Source organism: Siphateles boraxobius, unplaced genomic scaffold, assembly GCF_051911475.1.
Source record: "Siphateles boraxobius isolate OS27281-9 unplaced genomic scaffold, OSU_SipBor_1 8, whole genome shotgun sequence".
Classification (NCBI taxonomy): domain Eukaryota; kingdom Metazoa; phylum Chordata; class Actinopteri; order Cypriniformes; family Leuciscidae; genus Siphateles; species Siphateles boraxobius.
Window position 1 is genome coordinate 41,043,502 of NW_027509208.1, and position 18,645 is coordinate 41,062,146.

Consider the following 18,645-nt stretch of genomic DNA (forward strand, 5'->3'; position numbering starts at 1 on the left):
TTTTTTCATTAAAAAAATCATGTTTAATTCAATATTTCTTTGTAATTATTTATGAAATTTACTAGCAACTTCTGAGTGAAAATTGTAAATCCTATTAAAAAAAAATGTATGTATGGGAATTAAAAAAATAAAATAAAAAAAACAGTAAAACATTCAGAAGCAATTGATTTTGGGGTAAAAAGTCGACCTGTTTCTTTTTAAAGAGATTTTTCCTTTTGCATACACACACACATACCATGATAGCTCACATTTTTGGTGAAAGCAAACTCTTTAACCTGCAACATGTAACCCTGATATTCTGAATGGCACACAGTGAAGCGTCCAGCTCAGAGTCGAGCTGCGTAGTTGATGCACAGCGTGTGATCGCGAACGTCCCCCCAGCCTCCGTTCTTCTGGTGAGGATGATGCTCCACCGGCCCGTGGTCCGTCAGTGTGAGCGCAGGAGGGAAAAGTGCCGAATGTGCCTCTTTAAGTGCCAAATCCACCCTCTCCTGAGCCATTTCCGGCCGACAACCCTCTTTCTGATGCAGGCCGCAGTCGCCCGTGTGAAGAACCCGGCTTCCACGAGCCACCAGGACCTTGAGGGGTTTTGAGATGCACGTACCAGACAAGTTCTGGAGGGTCCAGTCCCAGTTATAATCATCATAGGTGCAGAACGCGTTGTTGCATCCCATCAGTTTATAGTAGAGCTCTCTGGAGATTCCCATTCCTATGTTATGCTTGGTGGACAGCCATGCTGTCGTCTCGGTTTTGCTGGAAAACTCGTGAAATCCGGATAAACCGTTGTGGTTTCCTAACGCGAGGACGTCGCAGTCCCCGCAGCTGGTTTTCCTAAGCTCGGTCATGGATTTGAAGTATGTGTGGAAATCAGGGAGAAGATAGTTGTCTTCCTCGAGGAACACGACGTATCCGTTGTATCCCAGAAGAACCCGCACTCTTTCGAACACAAAATGCAGTTTCCACCACCAGTGGTGTTTGGTTTGAGTGATGGACGCTTCCCTGTAGTGTCCGTACGAATCCGGGTGCTCCGCGTTCAAACATCCCTTTTTAATGGCGTCCTCCTTTGAAATGTCTCTCGGACAATCTTGAGGATCTTGTCCTGGGAATTCGTTGGGATACAGCTGAGTGCTGTATGGGAAATACATCTGGAGGACCCTACAGAAAGTGATTCCCTTGACCATATCAGAGATTTCCTCTGAGAAATAGTCGTGGCTGAATATCAGAAGTGTGTTTTGTATGCCAATGACCTTTTCCAGGGATTCTATGAGCATTTTGAGGTACGCCGGACGATTGTGGACTTGAACGACGACCACCATCTCCGGCTCCAATGGAAACTTGTCTCCGTTGTGGATAAACTGCCTGTAGTTGCTGTCATAGATGGACTTTCTCATATCCTGGATGTTGCCGTACTCAAATTTACCTATTATTACAGCAGCCTGAGTGCTGTCTCTTTCAGTCACCTCCACGTTTGTTTCCTCTTTAGTCCGTACAATGGAAAAAAACAACATTATAAAGACAATTAAAACGACGAGGCACACAATAAAGTTCTTCTTCAACAACCGTAATCTCATTTTCAATGTCAAAGCAACATGGAAAACAAACTGTGGGTCATGTACTGCTGTTACACGTCTGTTGTTGGCATAATCCGGGCATTTTCACAGGTGAAACACGAACATCGTCCTGTCAAGAGAAGTTCATGAATGAGTTTTGTTATCTGAACGCGCGAAATAAACACGCGATTCTTAAAGCGAAGTGCGCGACAATGATAATTTGTCGCAAATCTCGTTGTTTGTAAAGCGCGAGCTACTCACCCAGATAAAGTGTCATGTGCAAAAAAGTTGCAAACAGGAAGAGAAAGTGATGTGAGAATGAGGAGGTCTCTAGCGCTGACGTGTACTTACAGCCAACAGGAGCACGTGATCGCTCCTCCTCACTCTCTCGAGATAAAACACACTGCAACTCTGCTTATGACAAACTTAAGATATGCTTTACATTATTATTTTAAATATATAAATAATATCCACTCATATATGATGCATATTTTAAAGTTTGTATTCCTAAACAAGGAATGTATTCCTTTTTTGTATTCCTAAGTTTGTATTCCTAAACAATTGATTATATATATATATATATATATATATATATATATATATATATATATATATATATATATATATACTCTATATATATAGAGAGAGAGAGAGCCTAAATAACAATATAATAAAATGCAGGCTTGTTATTTTTAGTGTTTTACCTTTATTGAACTTTCATTTATATATTAGGCTATTGTTTATGGGAATTGTAGTGTGTGTTTGTTTGTGTGTGTGTTTTTGTGTGTGTGTGTGTGTGTGTGTAGTATACAATTTCATATTTATATTTTATACAGGTTTATTAGGATTAATAAACAAACAATACACACTATATTGAATATACCATCGAAGTGATAACTTTAGACACATCTACAGGCAATAAGTGTTTTTGAAATATACAACATCCATGGGATGTTCTTCAACCTTTACATGAGAATAAGATAAAAAGACAAAAAACACAAAACCCCTTTTGTGTCCTGACATATAGAAACCAGGATTTTTTTTAGCAGTTACGAAAGGCTTGTGTTAAAGTTGTGGAACCAGCCTTGCAGCTGTTTTGTTATTCAGATCACCTCTAGATGGCAAAAGAAGAGCATCATATTATGTGTTAAACCCATTTCTTACGTCATTTATCTTTCAGAGAAAAACAGAACTAATGTAACCAAATAACTTTGCTTGACATAAATGACTACGTGTACCGGTGTGATTCAATCATTCTGTCACCGAGCCAGATGCCAACAGGTCAGTTTAGCACCAATCAGGTGTTGAGTTTTGAAAAATTACATTTACGGTAATAAATTATAATAACAGTTGAATATGCATTAATGAATAATATACTTTACATACAGATGTAATGTGTAATTTCCCTACAACTAACAAATTGAAATGTTTAAAATCTCATAGACCATTAAAAATTCACAGACGGACTCCCACTATTGGCAAAGTCTTAAACATCAAGCAAAGAACAGTCATTTTTCAAATAAATAGAGTTTTTCTCAACAAACGTTTGAGTTGTTTGTGCAATTCTGTTTGGTGCCACTATTAATTCAGGAATCACTAATAATTGATGTTTGTTGCATGCATTTGCTTGACCGTTCAGTGTAAATGTAACAGAGAGTTTAATCAAAAAATTCAATGCATAAGGATGATAAAGGGAACTTAATATTTGCAATGATCCAGTAAAAGATATGCAGGCCTATAACCAACATGATAATTTATATGAACTGGTTTCGCCCATTAAACCAATAAACTGAGGTTCTCTTACGAGTGTATCTCTCGTACTGCGTAATATCTTACGCTATGGGGTAAACCTCTTTTCCACGAGATATTCCGCCGCGGCTTTATAGTTCCACTAAACAGGTTTCAGAAAATGCTGGGCCTGATGGCATCAGCATCTTCAGTACTTCAGCTGGGCCTGCTTCGCATGCGCCCACTGCAGTTATGGCTGAAAGCGCGAGTTCCGCCCCGGGCATGGACCTCTGGTCTGTTTCGCCTCAAGGTCGACATGGAATGCATTTCGGCTCTGGAACCGTGGAAAATAGCCGACTGGTATCAGTTAGGCGTCAGTCTGGGGACTCCCTCGAGTGTGAAGGTGGTGTCAACGGACGCCTCCACCTCGGGATGGGGAGCGCTGCTCGAGGGCAGACCGTTCTTTGGCCAGTGGTCAGAACGGGAAAGGCTTCTACACATAAACTGTCTAGAGATGCTGGCAGTCGACAACGCGCTACGGCGCTTTGTCCCCAGATAAAAGGCCACCATGTCTTGGTCTGGTCGGACAACATGTCAGTGGTGGCATACATAAATCACCAGGGTGGCATCAGGTCCCGAAACCTTTACAGGCTGACGGAACTCCTCCTGGTCTGGGCTCTGCACAACCTGCTTTCACTGAGAGCAGCGCATGTGCCTGGTCACCTGAATCTGGGACCAGACAGACTGTCCAGAAACAATGTCCCAGCAGGAGAATGGTCGCTGCACCCGCAGACGATCCAACTGCTGTGGGAAACATTCGGCAGAGCGCAGGTCGAACTGTTCGCGTCCCAAGAAAACGCTCACTGTCCGAACTTTTTCTCCAAGAGCAGGGAGGCGCTGGCCCACGTATGGCCCCGCTGCCCCTTCTATGCTTTCCCCCCCGTCTCGCTCCTGCCTCAAGTGTTGTAACGGATCAGGGAAAACAGATGCCCAGTGCTGCTCGTGGCTCCGCTCTGGACGAACCAGACTTGGTTCCCAGTCCTGATGCGGCTGACCAGCACTGCCCCATGGCCTATACCGGTGAGGAGAGACCTCCTCTCTCAGGCAAAGGGCTCGATTTGGCATCCTTGCCCGGATTTATGGTCCCTACATGCATGGGCCATCAACGGGTACCTGCTAATCTCCCGGAGGGAGTGTTAAACACGATCACGAAGCTAGAGCCCCGTCTACTAGACGGCTATATTCCTCGAAATGGTCGGTGTTCTCTGCCTGGTGTCAAGCTCAGGGCTTTTCACCCGTAGACTGCGGGGTTACGGAAGTGCTTTCCTTCCTTCAGGAGCTACTGGATAAGGGTAGAACCCCATCAACGCTCAAAGTATACGTGGGCCATAGCGGCGTTTGCAAAACCGGCGTCTGGCCAGTCACTGGGGAAAAACGACCTGGTCGTGCGATTCCTCAGGGGAGCTCGGAGGCTGAATCCTCCCAGACCCCCCTCAGTCCCTGTGTGGGACCTTTCTACGTTTTTTCAAGCCATAAAAGGTGCTCCATTCGAGCCAATCCATTTGTCAGACATGAAACATCTGTCTTTCAAAACGGTATTTCTTATGGCTCTCGCTTCAGTGAAGCGCATAGGGGACTTACAAGAGCTCTCAGTAAGCACGTCATGTATGGAGTTTGGGCCTAATGACTCAAAAGTCATACTCAAACCAAGGCACGGATACGTGCCCAAATCCCTCAACGCTCTTTGTTTTGTTCGACGGACGCTCCAAGGGAATGGACGCATCAAAACAGAGCCTATCCAGATGGATAGTCGATGCCATAGCGCTGGCTTACACTTCTAAGGACCTGCAGTGTCCTTTGGGTGTCAGAGCGCACTCCACGAGAGGCGTGGCCTCGTTGTGGGCGCGGTCTAGCGGGATTTCCTTGCAGGATATCTGTATGGCGGCAGGCTGGGCCTCGCCGTCTACATTTATAAGGTTTTATAACTTAGAGGTTCCCGCCTTACAGGCCAAGCTGCTGTTGGTCTAGAATTCAGTACTATCTGTCCCGCTGCGCCGGCGCAGAATGCTGAGTTTTGCTTGTGCATCGCTCACTGATCGATAAAACAGCTCCATGGGTGTTGAATAACCCGTACTTATACCCAGTTCAGGCTGAACACGTTCACCCTGTCTGCGTGAAACACTGTTGACATAACTAGCTCCTATGGGATGCTATTTCATGGGGAATGATGCTTGTAGCCTCTCTTCTCCGACTCTCTGTGAGTCTACGGTAATTATGCGCTATATGAGCCCCGGGCTACTGCCCTTGGGACTTTGTCGGATCCCAGTACGCACGGCGTGTTGCATTGTGTTCCCCATAGCGTAAGATTTTACGCAGTACGAGAGATACTCTCGTAAGAGAACATACTCGGTTACTAACATAACCTCGGTTCTCTCTAGAGAGGTAACGAGTACTGCGTATCTTGCCGTGCATACACAGCTCTGGTTCGCTTCGGCGATGAAAACATGTTGTACCAGCCTGTCGAGCGTATTTATAGGCCAAGGCCATGCCTATTCTGGCGGGACGTGACGAAAAGGTATCACGTCACGCAGGGCCTATCTCAATAGGCTGCTGCTGTTGCCGCAGGGCAGCCAATTGATTCAAAATTAAGGATAATTTTTGGCTTCAATATCTCGTGGAAAAGAAGTTTTCCCCATAGTGTAAGATATTACGCAGTACTCGTTCCCTCTCTAGAGAGAACCAAGGTTACGTTAGTAACCGAGTATGTTTCTTAATTATCGGGTGGAACTGGAGTTCTTCAAAACAATCGTCGATTGAACTTAACACCGAGATCCCAAGATGTTCATGGTCTTAAATCAAAGGTCAGACTGTTATGGTGTAACAGCCCTGAGTTTAATTTGGTTGTGAGGGTTTCAGGTCGCAGTGATGTAAACACACATGTAATGATGATAGCAGTCAGAGACAGGCACAGGCTTTTCCCAACAGTCAAAGCAAAAGCTTCTTTCAGCCACGAGATTTTATGAGTTTTAAGGGAACTTTGTTTTTTAAAGAGTTTCACATAGATGTGATCTATACCAGTGACTTCTTTTAAAAGGGTCAGAATGACACGAAACCCTTTAAGACTTCTACAAAAGAGGACATTTTTGTGACTTTCTGCACTATTAAACAGCTTGTGCTTGCATGCTTTCTGAGGAAACATAATGCAGAACTAATCAATTGTAAAGTATTGACACACTCATCAGCTTGTTGTGAAATAAAGCCATGTGAAAATGTTTGTGAATATTATGTATCTGCTGCTAAAACTCACAGAAAGGTCAAATTTGGTTCTAAATAGAATTCTAGGGTTCTTGACTCAATTTTAAAGAAACACTTCACGCCAAAAAGTTTCTATATAAGGAGAAATGCCTAGAATGTTTGCAGAATACTTTCGTTTAATGGGTTATTTAATTTTTTCTAATGATAAAGTTTGTTTTCAAGCTACTTGATTGATAAAAATTAATTAGGCCTAATTAAAACTGAATGCATATGATGGAAAACCCTATGAAGCGCCTATTCATCTATATGTGTTGGTAAGTGATGAAAACATTGTGGAGTAAAGCACAGTATGTGGATTTTATTAGATCATTGACATTTATTTGACCACTGATATTATGAGTGTTGAAATCAACACTGAACATCTATAAACTTTCAAAAGATTGAAATCAGACTGATTCTGGTTCTGACATCCAAAGAGTGTTTTATTCCTCACACGGCATGTTTTTCTCAAACCAGCTCAGTGCAAAATCAGTTTTCCTCAGACTTATCTTATCTCCTTGTTCACCTGTTTTGTTTTTCTCTTTCGGACAGTCTAGTCCATATTAGCTCAATATTTTCATAACGATTAACATTCTGTTTACAGCAATGTGAAACAATGGTGCAGATGGCTCCAAAACCAATAGTGCATTTTATTGTTTCCTGCACACTACAGTTCTTTGGGTTCGTCAGGCTTCAGTCTCTCTCAGACCTTCAAAAAATCTGATTTGGGCCACTTTTGCCTGCAGTCTGAACATAGACTAACTTTGCAAGTACATGTCAATGTATTCTACTAATCCTAACCCTAACCTTACAGTTAGTTGACATGTAGTTGCAAAGTTACTGTAGAATGTCTTAAGTCGACTATCGAAATAAAGTGTTGCCATTGCTGTTGCCAGCATTTTATATGAGGTGCAAGTCTAGAAATTCAAGCAAAATTTTGCCAGGGCATTTTCATAGCATGTCAGACAGGAGAGTATTGTTCACAGTCCTGTGGCTGGATTTGATTAAAAACATCACTTTACAAATATTTCCTGAGTGTTACATAATGCAATGATATATTTAATATGCAATCGACATCCAATTTTGCTCGTTATGAGCTTTAATTAAATAATAAAATGATTATTGCATAATGAGGAATTCGTTTTGCCCTTTGCAATGATATTTGTATTTTGCTTTTTTTGAGCTTTTAATTAATTTACAACTAGTGTTTTAAGATATTATTATAGTTTTCATTCATATTTTGAATTCATTTTGATTTAAGTTAAATAATTTATTTTATTTTTATTTCAGTTATTTTAGTACATCAAGGTAACAAAATGAAAATAAGAAATCTTGCCTTGACAACAAGCTGAGATACTGTTTATGTTTTTGTACATTTTATTTCAAGAAACAAAAACATTTCTTTTTTGAGGTTTTAGTTTTAGTTAAGATCTGAACAAACTTTCCCAACATTTTCCCCCTGAAAAAAAGTTCACATGTTCCAAAAAAAAGAAAGAAAAAGAATAAAAGACGCCAGCACAAAAAAAAGTGCCAAATATCAGTAATTCAAATATTGTATTGCAATTATGTGTTATCTTGAGGAGCCGAGAAGATTTATAGACAACACTGACTTTAATCTGATGGTTTCAGAGAGATCATTTTACTGCTACTAATCATCAAAAACAGAAGCAATAATGGAAAGAAATGCAATACAGCCTTTGATGCAAATATGGAACTAAGTTTAGATGTTCAGCTCAAGTGGCATTACATTTCTGGACATTTGCATTTAAATACGTGTAATAAAGGATGTCAGGTTTTGCAATAGTAGTGTTTGTGAGGGTTTTCTTGGCCGCACAGGAATCTCTGTGTCTTGGCATGAGAGGCCAAAACATCTGTTCTCAATCACAGCTCAGAAACAGCAGTGTGCATCAGCGAGGAAGACTGTGGGATGTGAAAACAAAAGGAAACACGGTTAAATCAGTGTGTATTCCCCAGGGTTGGGACATAAACTGATGAAGCACGAGTGTCAGAGGATGACCGTTGTCCTTGTGCTTATGTAATAGGTTAATTACGTATCGCATGAAGCCACACTACGACAGCAACGACTAATATCCGAGAGAGTCAGTGTTAGCGATGCAGTGTTTGGGTGGAGATCACACATGGCTGCCAGGTTACCACAAAAACAAAGAGAATTATAATAATAATAATATGATGATGAGGAGGATGATGTCCCCACATTTTAAGAAATCACGCTACACTCATTAGTGATGCACTAGTGATCATTTCATTACAGCATTTAATACCAAAACAAAAGGGCAATGAAATCAATAAATTTCTTCATAGTGGTGACTGGGGTAAGTTGTCACACATTTTTCAAAATATATAATTTATTGTAAAGACACAAGGTTTAAAGCTTTAAAAACTATTGAACATTTAAGCTTTTGTTAAACACCTAAAGCATCCCTAAAGTGGGGCTTGTTGTCACACTCCATGAGGTTGTCAGAATGGTTTAGATTACACATGACGGAGAGCCCGAGCCTCCCGCGAGACAGAACCCAGAGCCTTCCAGAGAGTCTGACCCAGTGTGTGTGTGCCGGCTACATAAGCCGTTCCCGTCGGGCTGCTCTTGGAGTTTGAGAGTATGGAGTGGAGCCCTGCCCACAGCACTGCTGTCGAGGTAATAATGGACTGTGGACATTTATTGTATGGATGAGTTTAAAGAGGATGCTTCCCTATTTCCCCTGTACCTGCTGGTCCTGCCCATCACAGAGTTTCCTGTCCCCCCCCCCCGGTGGTTCTTCCCATCCCAGAGTTCCCAGTTCCCTGTCCCCCCAAACACCCCCCCCCCCCCCCCCCCGTCCGTCCCAAACACAGGTCCTGCCCATCCCAGAGTTTCCTGTTCCCCCACTGGTTCTGCCCCTCCCAGAGTTCACAGTTCCCCGCCCCGCAGGTCCTGCCCATCCCAGAGTTTCCTATTCCCCCCCGCTGGTCCTGCCCATCCCAGAGTTTCCGGTTCCCCCACTGGTCCTGCCCATACCAGAGTTTCCTGTTCCCCCACTGGTCCTGCCCATCCCAGAGTTTCCTGTTCCCCCCCGCTGGTCCTGCCCATCCCAGAGTTTCCGGTTCCCCCCCGCTGGTCCTGCCCATCCCAGAGTTTCCGGTTCCCCCACTGGTCCTGCCCATCCCAGAGTTTCCTGTTCCCCCACTGGTCCTGCCCATCCCAGAGTTTCCTGTTCCCCCCCGCTGGTCCTGCCCATCCCAGAGTTTCCGGTTCCCCCACTGGTCTTGCCCATCCCAGAGTTTCCTGTCCACCCCCCCCCCCCCTGGTCCTGCCCATCCCAGAGTTTCCTGTCCACCCCCCCCCCCGGTCCTGCCCATCACAGAGTTTCCTGCCCCCCCCCCCCGGTGGTTCTTCCCATCCCAGAGTTCCCAGTTCCCTGTCCCCCCAAACACCCCCCCCCCCCCCCGTCCGTCCCAAACACAGGTCCTGCCCATCCCAGAGTTTCCTGTTCCCCCACTGGTCCTGCCCCTCCCAGAGTTCACAGTTCCCCGCCCCGCAGGTCCTGCCCATCCCAGAGTTTCCTGTTCCCCCACGCAGGTTCTGCCCATCCCAGAGTTTCCTGTTCCCCCCCGCTGGTCCTGCCCATCCCAGAGTTTCCGGTTCCCCCACTGGTCCTGCCCATCCCAGAGTTTCCTGTTCCCCCACTGGTCCTGCCCATCCCAGAGTTTCCTGTTCCCCCCCGCTGGTCCTGCCCATCCCAGAGTTTCCGGTTCCCCCACTGGTCCTGCCCATCCCAGAGTTTCCTGTCCACCCCCCCCCCCCTGGTCCTGCCCATCCCAGAGTTTCCTGTTCCCCCCCGCTGGTCCTGCCCATCCCAGAGTTTCCTGTTCCCCCACTGGTCCTACCCATCCCAGAGTTTCCTGTTCCCCCCCGCAGGTTCTGCCCATCCCAGAGTTTCCTGTTCCCCCCCGCAGGTCCTGCCCATCCCAGAGTTACCTGACACCCCGCTGGTTCTGCCCATCCCAGAGTTTCCTGTTCCCCCCCCCCCCCCCCGCTGGTTCTGCCCATCCCAGAGTTTCCTGTCCCCCCCCGCAGGTTCTGCACATCCCAGAGTTTCCTGTTCCCCCCCCCGCAGGTTCTGCCCATCCCAGAGTTTCCTGTTCCCCCCCGCAGGTCCTGCCCATCCCATTGTTACCTGACACCCCGCTGGTTCTGCCCATCCCAGAGTTTCCTGTCCCCCCCCCCCCCCCCTGGTTCTGCCCATCCCAGAGTTTCCTGTCCCCCCCCGCAGGTTCTGCACATCCCAGAGTTTCCTGTCCCCCCCCCCGCAGGTCCTGCCCATCCCAGAGTTACCTGACACCCCGCTGGTTCTGCCCATCCCAGAGTTTCCTGTTCCCCCCCGCAGGTTCTGCCCATCCCAGAGTTTCCTGTTCCCCCACTGGTCCTGCCCATCCCAGAGTTTCCTGACCCCCCGCCGGTCCTGCCCATCCCAGAGTTTCCTGTTCCCCCCCGCAGGTTCTGCCCATCCCAGAGTTTCCTGTTCCCCCACTGGTCCTGCCCATCCCAGAGTTTCCTGACCCCCCGCTGGTCCTGCCCATCCCAGAGTTTCCTGTGTCTCCAGAATTCCTACCTAGTCTTCCTCTTCCACCACCTCTACCAAAGTTTTCCAGTATGTCAGCCCAGCCTTCACTGACCCCTCCAGCTCCCCTACTCATCCATCCATCCTCCTGCGCGGCATTGATGCGCAGTCTAGCTTCCAGTCACCAGATCTGTCCTGGTAAGAAGATCGCCTGGATCCAAGTAAATCCTTAGAGCCCTTGACTCCACCTCGACCCTCCTTGGCTCCACGTTTCCTTAGCCCCACCGGGGTTCGTCAGTCGTCGGACTCCACCAGGCTCCCTTGTCCCTCCAGCCCTACTACACCACAGTCTTCCACTCTACTGGCTGCGCCTCATCTCTCCATCCCTCTTGCACCCCATTTCCTCCAGCACTGTCTTAATCCACGCTCCCTCAAAATCTACCCGGTCTCCTTCTCGGCCCCGCAAGCCTGCAAGTTTGCCTCGGCCCCTCGGGGGGGGGGGTGTTATATTTTCACCCGTGATTATTCTATGTACTCTGTAGATTGTTACACTTTACAATAAGGTTCATTAGTTAACATTAGTTAATGTATTAACTAACATGAACTAACACTGAGCAATACATTTGTTACCATATTTATTCATCTTTATTAATGTTAGTTAATAAAAATACAGCTGGTCATTGTTTGTTAATGTTAACAAATACAACCTTTGATTTTAATAATGTATTAGTAAATGTTGAAATTAATATAAACTAAGATTAATAAATTCCATAGAAGTATTGTTCATTTCTTAATTTATGTTTACTTAGGTAGTTAACTATCGTTAACTAATTAACCTTATTGTAAAGTGTTACCCTGTGGATTACTGGATTAAAGACTTTTTATTTTTATTGAGCTATTCCTCTTTGTGTGCTTACTTATAAAGCCATACGTGACAGTTAACATGCAGATACAGCTTTTTAAAAATGCATTAGTACATCAAACAAAGTCCAATAACGGAGAATGCATCCTCAGATGAGTATTAAAATAAAGGTGCTCTACGGTCTCGGGTATATCATAGTCCATCAATAAAGTTCTGGGTTGACCATGGCACTTTTTTCGATTAAATAGCCTTTATTTTTTCATGGCTACACATCATTCATGGCTGTGTGTAGCCATGAAATAATGAAGGCTTTTTAATCGTAAAGAGTGCCATGGTCACTTATTAATGAATAAGTAGCCTACATGTTGAAATTAATGTAAGCAAACATTGATCAAGAGCTCTTCAGCATTTATTAATCTTACTTAACTAATGTAGTTAACTCACGTTAATTGATGGATCATAGATTCTTATTGTACAGTGTCACCAGGTTATTTTGTGTTCAAATTTTTTTTTTCTCTCAGTGTTTGAAACCAACCACATCTGTGAAAGAAAACAAGCATTTGTGCAACTAAACTAGACTGAGATAAATCACAACTTCCCTGTATGACAACTAACCTGATCTGCTCTAAAGAGTTGCACATGCATTAAACAGACTAGTCTTTTTGTTTCGGGTTAAATGCAAATGCATCTGTTGTCGGAGAAGAATAACAGTCTGTCTGGCATCTCCTTGACTCTTCTCAGCCATGGAAACACATTCTGTTTACGTCTGAACACTCAAAGCGAGAACATCATGTGATTGAACCCGGCTTGAGAGAAAAGCACTGGTATCTGAACTCTGGGTCGGGTGGGAGGGTCCGGTGGTCTTTGACTGATTGGAAACGATGGGCGGATATTACTCTGGCAGGCACTTCATACCAAGTAGCATGTGTCAGTGTGCGGTCTGTCAGCTGGATCAAGTTTGTGTAATAAATCGACAAAAATTGTTGAAATAATACTGACACTGCAGTTCAATTCTTTATTAATGTAAAAAGATTATAGTCCCACACTGCTTGATTGAAATTATTTTCTTTTTTGCTTGGAACCTGATTATTTGGCCAAGCAAAACCAGCGTATCTGTAGAGGAAGAACTGAGCCGTGAATCACATCGCACATTCCAATCATTTCAGCTATCGCCAGATAATCCTCTAACTTTGCTCTTTTCCGTAAGATTTACATGGAGCTGCTGCCAGAATCCTTCTTATCGTTCAGTAAACATCTGTATCAAATACACAACTGTTTTAAAAAAAGAAAGAAATGAATGCTTTTATTCAGCAAGGACCAATTAAATTGATCAAAAGAGAGAGCAAAGACATTTATAATGTTACAAAAGATTGTATTTCAAATAAATGCTGTTCTTTCCAACTTTCTATTCATCAAAGAAAACTGAAAATAAAATGTATCACATTTTCCACACAAAAAAATGACTGTTTCAACATTGATAATAATCAGAAATGTTTCTTAAGCAGTAAATCAGCATATTATACTGATTTCTGAAAGATCATGTGACACTGAAGACTGGAGTAATGATGCTGAAAATACAGCTTTGGTCACAGGAATAAATTAGAGTTTACTATATATTAAACAGTTATTTTAAATAGTAATAGTATTTCACAATATTACTGCACTTTTGATCAAATAAATCCAGCATAAATGGTGAGCATATATTTATTTCAAAAACATTAAAAAAAATCTTAAACATTTGTATTTTGAGATGTGCAATGATCCGGCAGAGATTATCTCAACTTCCTAATGTCTCTGTCGAATAACATTTTTGCTTATTCTTCCTCATTTACAATTATACATCCAACATTTTATTATTCAAAGCGACGTCAGTCAAGGTATAAATTGAATCAGTTTGTGCTCCCTGGGATTCAAACCCATGATTTGGCATTGCTATCACCAGATGAGCTACAGGAAAAGAACAACAAATCCACAAAAATCCTGGACAAACCACCAGAGAAAGACTAACACATGGTTTCCTCATTAAACTGTTCATATTCTTTGGCAAATCCCTCTTGCATCAGAGCAGATGCTCCACTTACACAAATGCGCACAGATCAGTGAATATATCATGAGTAACTGTCATCAGAAATTACATTGTGTCAAATGTCATTGTGTCATTTCTGGTCCAGTGCCGCAATATACAGGCCCCTCATCGGTCATACTTAAAGTTGGCATGAGGCAGAAGTTGCAATAGCCTTTTCTAACAATTTTATCCTCAACACCAATGCATGGTAACGTTCTGTTTATTAGAAGTGCGTTCGGTGGTTTTGTCGTCTGCCGCTTTAAATGCATGCACTCTTTAACGTTTTTATCGTTCATCAGAATGATCATTTCTAAATATCGTTCTGAAAGTGATTCCAAGGATTTTAAAAGTTGTGGTGAGTGGATTCCTCTATTCTCACAGAATTTGAATAAACACGAAAAATCGGAATAAATACAGGACTTGCTACTGCCAACATACACACACTGCTGTGAGCGAGTAAGACATGCTGCTGCTGCTGAACAATTTGCGTACGTGAATTACCCGTAGCAGATCTTCGTTTCTGAAAGTGCACTGCAAACTGCTACAGAGAATTATGTGATTGAGTTTGAGTTAAGGACCAATCAGCCTGCGCCATCTAGATTTTTATTACAGAACTTAGTTTGTATCATTATTTACATTTATGCATTTGGCAGACTTACATTGCATTTCAAGGTACACATTAACATTGTTATCAGTTCTTGCTTTCCCTGGGAATCGAACCCATGACCTTGGCGTTGCAAGCACCAGGTCATGCTCCTCCGTGAGAGAGGAGCGCTTACAGGAAAGCTGTAAATTATTTAGTAGGAGGTCATTTTGAATAAGTAATTACTTTGCAACCATTAAAAAAGTATGATCTATTTAGCATGAGTGTGTGAAGTATGTAGAATGTAATCAGAACGTACTACATCACCATGATGTCACTGTCATGTGACCTACCAGAGTTAGTTGCGTCGCTTCACTGCATTCACAAATCCTCTTCTGGGATATAAGTATCCACTGAATGCGCACTTCAGAATCTCACTGGAAGTAGTAAATCATCCGGGGACTTTTCGCCTACTCTTTTATGAGTACTGTGAATACTTCCTTTGACACATATTGTTTTTCGCCTACTATAGGGAAGTATGTAATTTCGGATGCAGCCAATGTTACTGGTCTAGATGCTCAAACAAGCAAATCAATGTTTCTAGCTGGTTTACTAAGTTTAATTTTCATATTGAATTAAAGGACAAGTTCGGTATTTTACATTTAAAGCCCTGTTTTAAGATAGTTTCTGATGAAATAGAACGGTTAAGATTGAAATTTTGACACATGCTGCTGTCCCGAGAATTTTAGGTTTCTGTGTTAGCACCCCCCCCCCCCCCCCCCCATTTACCATTCGTTGTAAAACTGTGGACCTATTTTTCCAAACGCATCACAACCGGACATTCTTCCGTTGAGAGCTTGAATAATAGACACTCCAGCCCAGTTGGTGGCGATAATGCACCTTTGCCAATGTTTGGATAGCGTAGCCTACGATACCGCGACTGCATAACTACAGAAAGAATACAAACAACCCCATTTCCGTCTCCGGCGGCGGAGTAATACCGTATCTCACAGAACATCCAATACAAGTCAATGGAGTTGGACAAAAACTACGATAAAACCTGTTGGAAAGCATCTTTTGAAAATTCTCGGGACAGCAGCATGTGTCCAAATTTCAATCTTAACCGTCCAATTTCATCAGAAACGATCTTAAAACAGGGCTTTAAGTGTAAAATACCGAACTTTTCCTTTAAGCTAGTGTTTTATTTCATAAATGACACACCATTAATGCAATTCAAAGTAAACCTTCAAACTCTGAAAAGGACGTTGTGTGTGTCAGCCGGGAGATTGATTGAGGAAACCGCTAGTATCACTGAGGAAATGCCAGCTTTTTGTCCTGAAACAGAGATGGCACGGCATATGAGATGTTCCTCCCCTGTGTGTTGCTCTTTGACATGGCACAAAACCCATGAAGTCCGGATCCACGTGACGTTTAGAAATGCATTTTGAGAATATATTGACAGAATCTGCCCTTAAAAAAGATCTGATTGAAATATTACATTCCTGATGCGGAGGTTTCGACTATTGGATGTTTAAACTATGAAAACATATTTAATTTGTTCTAAACAAATAAAAATGTAACCTTTTTTTTATTTATATGACGCACTCTAAAAACAAAGGTTTGGGATTTTGGGTTAACACAGATTGAGTTGAAACTAAATGAAATTATGTTAAGCGAACAAACTAAATTGAGTTAGAAAAACTTAATATGTAGCATTAACAAAAAAATGTTGGCCAGTCAAAAATCAAGATGTTCGAACTAATTTAAACATAGCAGATTTGTGGCCCTATAATCTATAGACCTCATGCGCCGGAGAAACAAGTGGCAATTTTGAGTTTTGATTTTGAACTTCAGTTTTTGTATATTTCTATGGTATCGCTGCTGAAGTAATTAGCTGGTGAAGTGGATTTACTTTTAGTAGAGTTGAGAAAAGTCTTTATTTATCATTATTACAAGTCACCTTTATTTCTATAGTGCTTTATACAATGCAGATTGTTTCAAAGCAGCTTTACAGAGATAAACAGGAAAATAATAATTCAATGATGCAAACAAGAGTTCAATTCTTCTGTAAAGCAGCTCTTAAAAGAAAAAGTGTCATTGTTATTGTCAGGGTTATTGAGTTCTGTTCAACAACTGTTTAAAGATCATCAAATTTGAAATGAGTTCAATTAATCTATAAAGCAGCTCTGATGTCATCATCAACTTAGCTCTCATCCAATAGTGTCAGACAAATCAATAATATTGCTAAATATTAAGTGTCCCCAACTAAGCAACCAGAGGTGAAAGTGAAGAACCCAAACTACTTCAAACTTCATGTATCCACACACAACCTACACACAATATTAAGTAAATGTAAGAAAAAAAAAAGTGTAGTGTAGGGTTTCACTCATCAGGAATTGATCAGATGGTGAAAAGTGTCTTTCATTAGTAAATGTTAAAGTCTTTACAGCGTTTTGGATCTCCAAATTGCTGGAAAGTGCTTAAGTTTTATAAGCTACTTTTTCATTTTGTAAAGAGCAATTTTAAAGTGCTTTCATTTTATTGGATGAATTAGTTTCGTAACTGTTCAACCTTTATTTCAGATTAAAACATTATATCGAGTAAACAAAATGTCCATCTGTTTTTCATGTTCAGGATTTATTTTATTGCTTTCCACTTTCCAGATTTGTTTGCAGATGAAGTGAAATACACAAAACTTACAAATAAAATGCTTTGATATGTCTTGCAGAAACACTTTTCCATCAAATTTATACCTGATGGATAAAACTATCTTTTCATTGAATATTTTTATTTCACTTAGAAATGTCACATTACAAAAATAAAATGGGTGGCAAGTGACATTTCGTTCAAAATACTAGACTTTCAATATTCAACGATCTTGAAGTTGAAGAAATAAACATGATGTTCTACTAAAAAGAAAATATAAATCACTGAGAAGTGTAAAATCCCTTGGTAAATGCGAATACAAACAAATCCCAGAAGAACATCAGTGTTTTTTGTGTTAACGTTGTGTTTAGCTCAGCTTCCATGAATGTGTTCGTGAACTTTACAGCACTTTTGAGAAATGATCTATGATCCAACATGATTTTCAATGCCTTTTCTCAGAGGACACATCATTAAAAACAATAGCTTGGACAAATGGAGTTTGCAGATGATGTGCAATTATTTATAACCAGCAAAACTAGTGCTGAACTCATTAATAGATTAGAAAAAGAGAAATTCCTTAAGGAAGGAGTCATTTCCTAAATCAAGCACTACAACTTAAGAATCAAGGAGAACTATTGTCACTTTTCAAGTGCTTTAAAAGTTATGGGCGTGCATGAAAGGTCATCCAGAGGTGTTTTCGGGAACAGGTGACTAAAAATATGCTTCGGCTTTAGCGCCTCATGGCAACTCGAGTGGCAAACAAGAAACAGGAAAACCCTGCTTGTATTATAATGTATAGTGCTATTGTACACAAGCAGCAAAGCAATGCGTCTGTAGGGAAAAGCATTGTGTTGGGCTTGTGTTACGTGTTCCTGTAGCTAAACTGGTAAAGTCAAACACACATATACAGATAAATGTGCAGTGCAATGCAAGTTCATGTGCATGAAAGTGTGTGCCAAATGCATCAATGTGACTGGATCATGAAGAAGTAGGAGTGTAACAATATCCTCATGTCACGATACGATACTACTGCGATACTCCAAGACATTTGGTAAAAGGTTATCAAAAATGCTTAGTGATTAAATGATTAAAATGCTAAATTTGTGGGTGTAAATGACTTGGTGCTGGAAACTCAATGCACAGGACAATAGAGACACCAGAATAAAAACATTCATGATTCTGAAGCTGAAAATACATAATTATTTTAGACAAATTTCTTGCACTCTTTCACTGATCCAAATCCAAAAGAAATATGGATTTTCAAATTTATAAAAAACTTCATGCCATCTATTTATGATGAAATGTGTGCGCATGATAGAGAAAGTAAGAATATTGTAATTTAAAGGAATGTTTTTGGT

General features: G+C 41.9%; 1 protein-coding gene across 1 annotated transcript; it reads right to left on the reverse strand.

The window, feature by feature from the left end:
- Positions 1-1,887, reverse strand: LOC143729784 (alpha-1,6-mannosyl-glycoprotein 2-beta-N-acetylglucosaminyltransferase). The gene is made up of 2 exons (XM_077221186.1): positions 1,812-1,887; positions 1-1,680 (listed from the first exon to the last, which is right to left on the reverse strand). The coding sequence occupies exon 2, from the start codon at positions 1,569-1,571 to the stop codon at positions 327-329; it is 1,245 nt and encodes a 414-aa protein (XP_077077301.1). The 5' UTR covers positions 1,572-1,680; positions 1,812-1,887; the 3' UTR covers positions 1-326.
- Positions 1,888-18,645: the final 16,758 nt, after the last annotated feature.

What these genes read in the sequence shown, in the direction of transcription:
- LOC143729784 (XM_077221186.1), bottom strand. Translation starts at nt 1,571, where the DNA reads ATGAGATTACGGTTGTTGAAGAAGAACTTTATTGTGTGCCTCGTCGTT.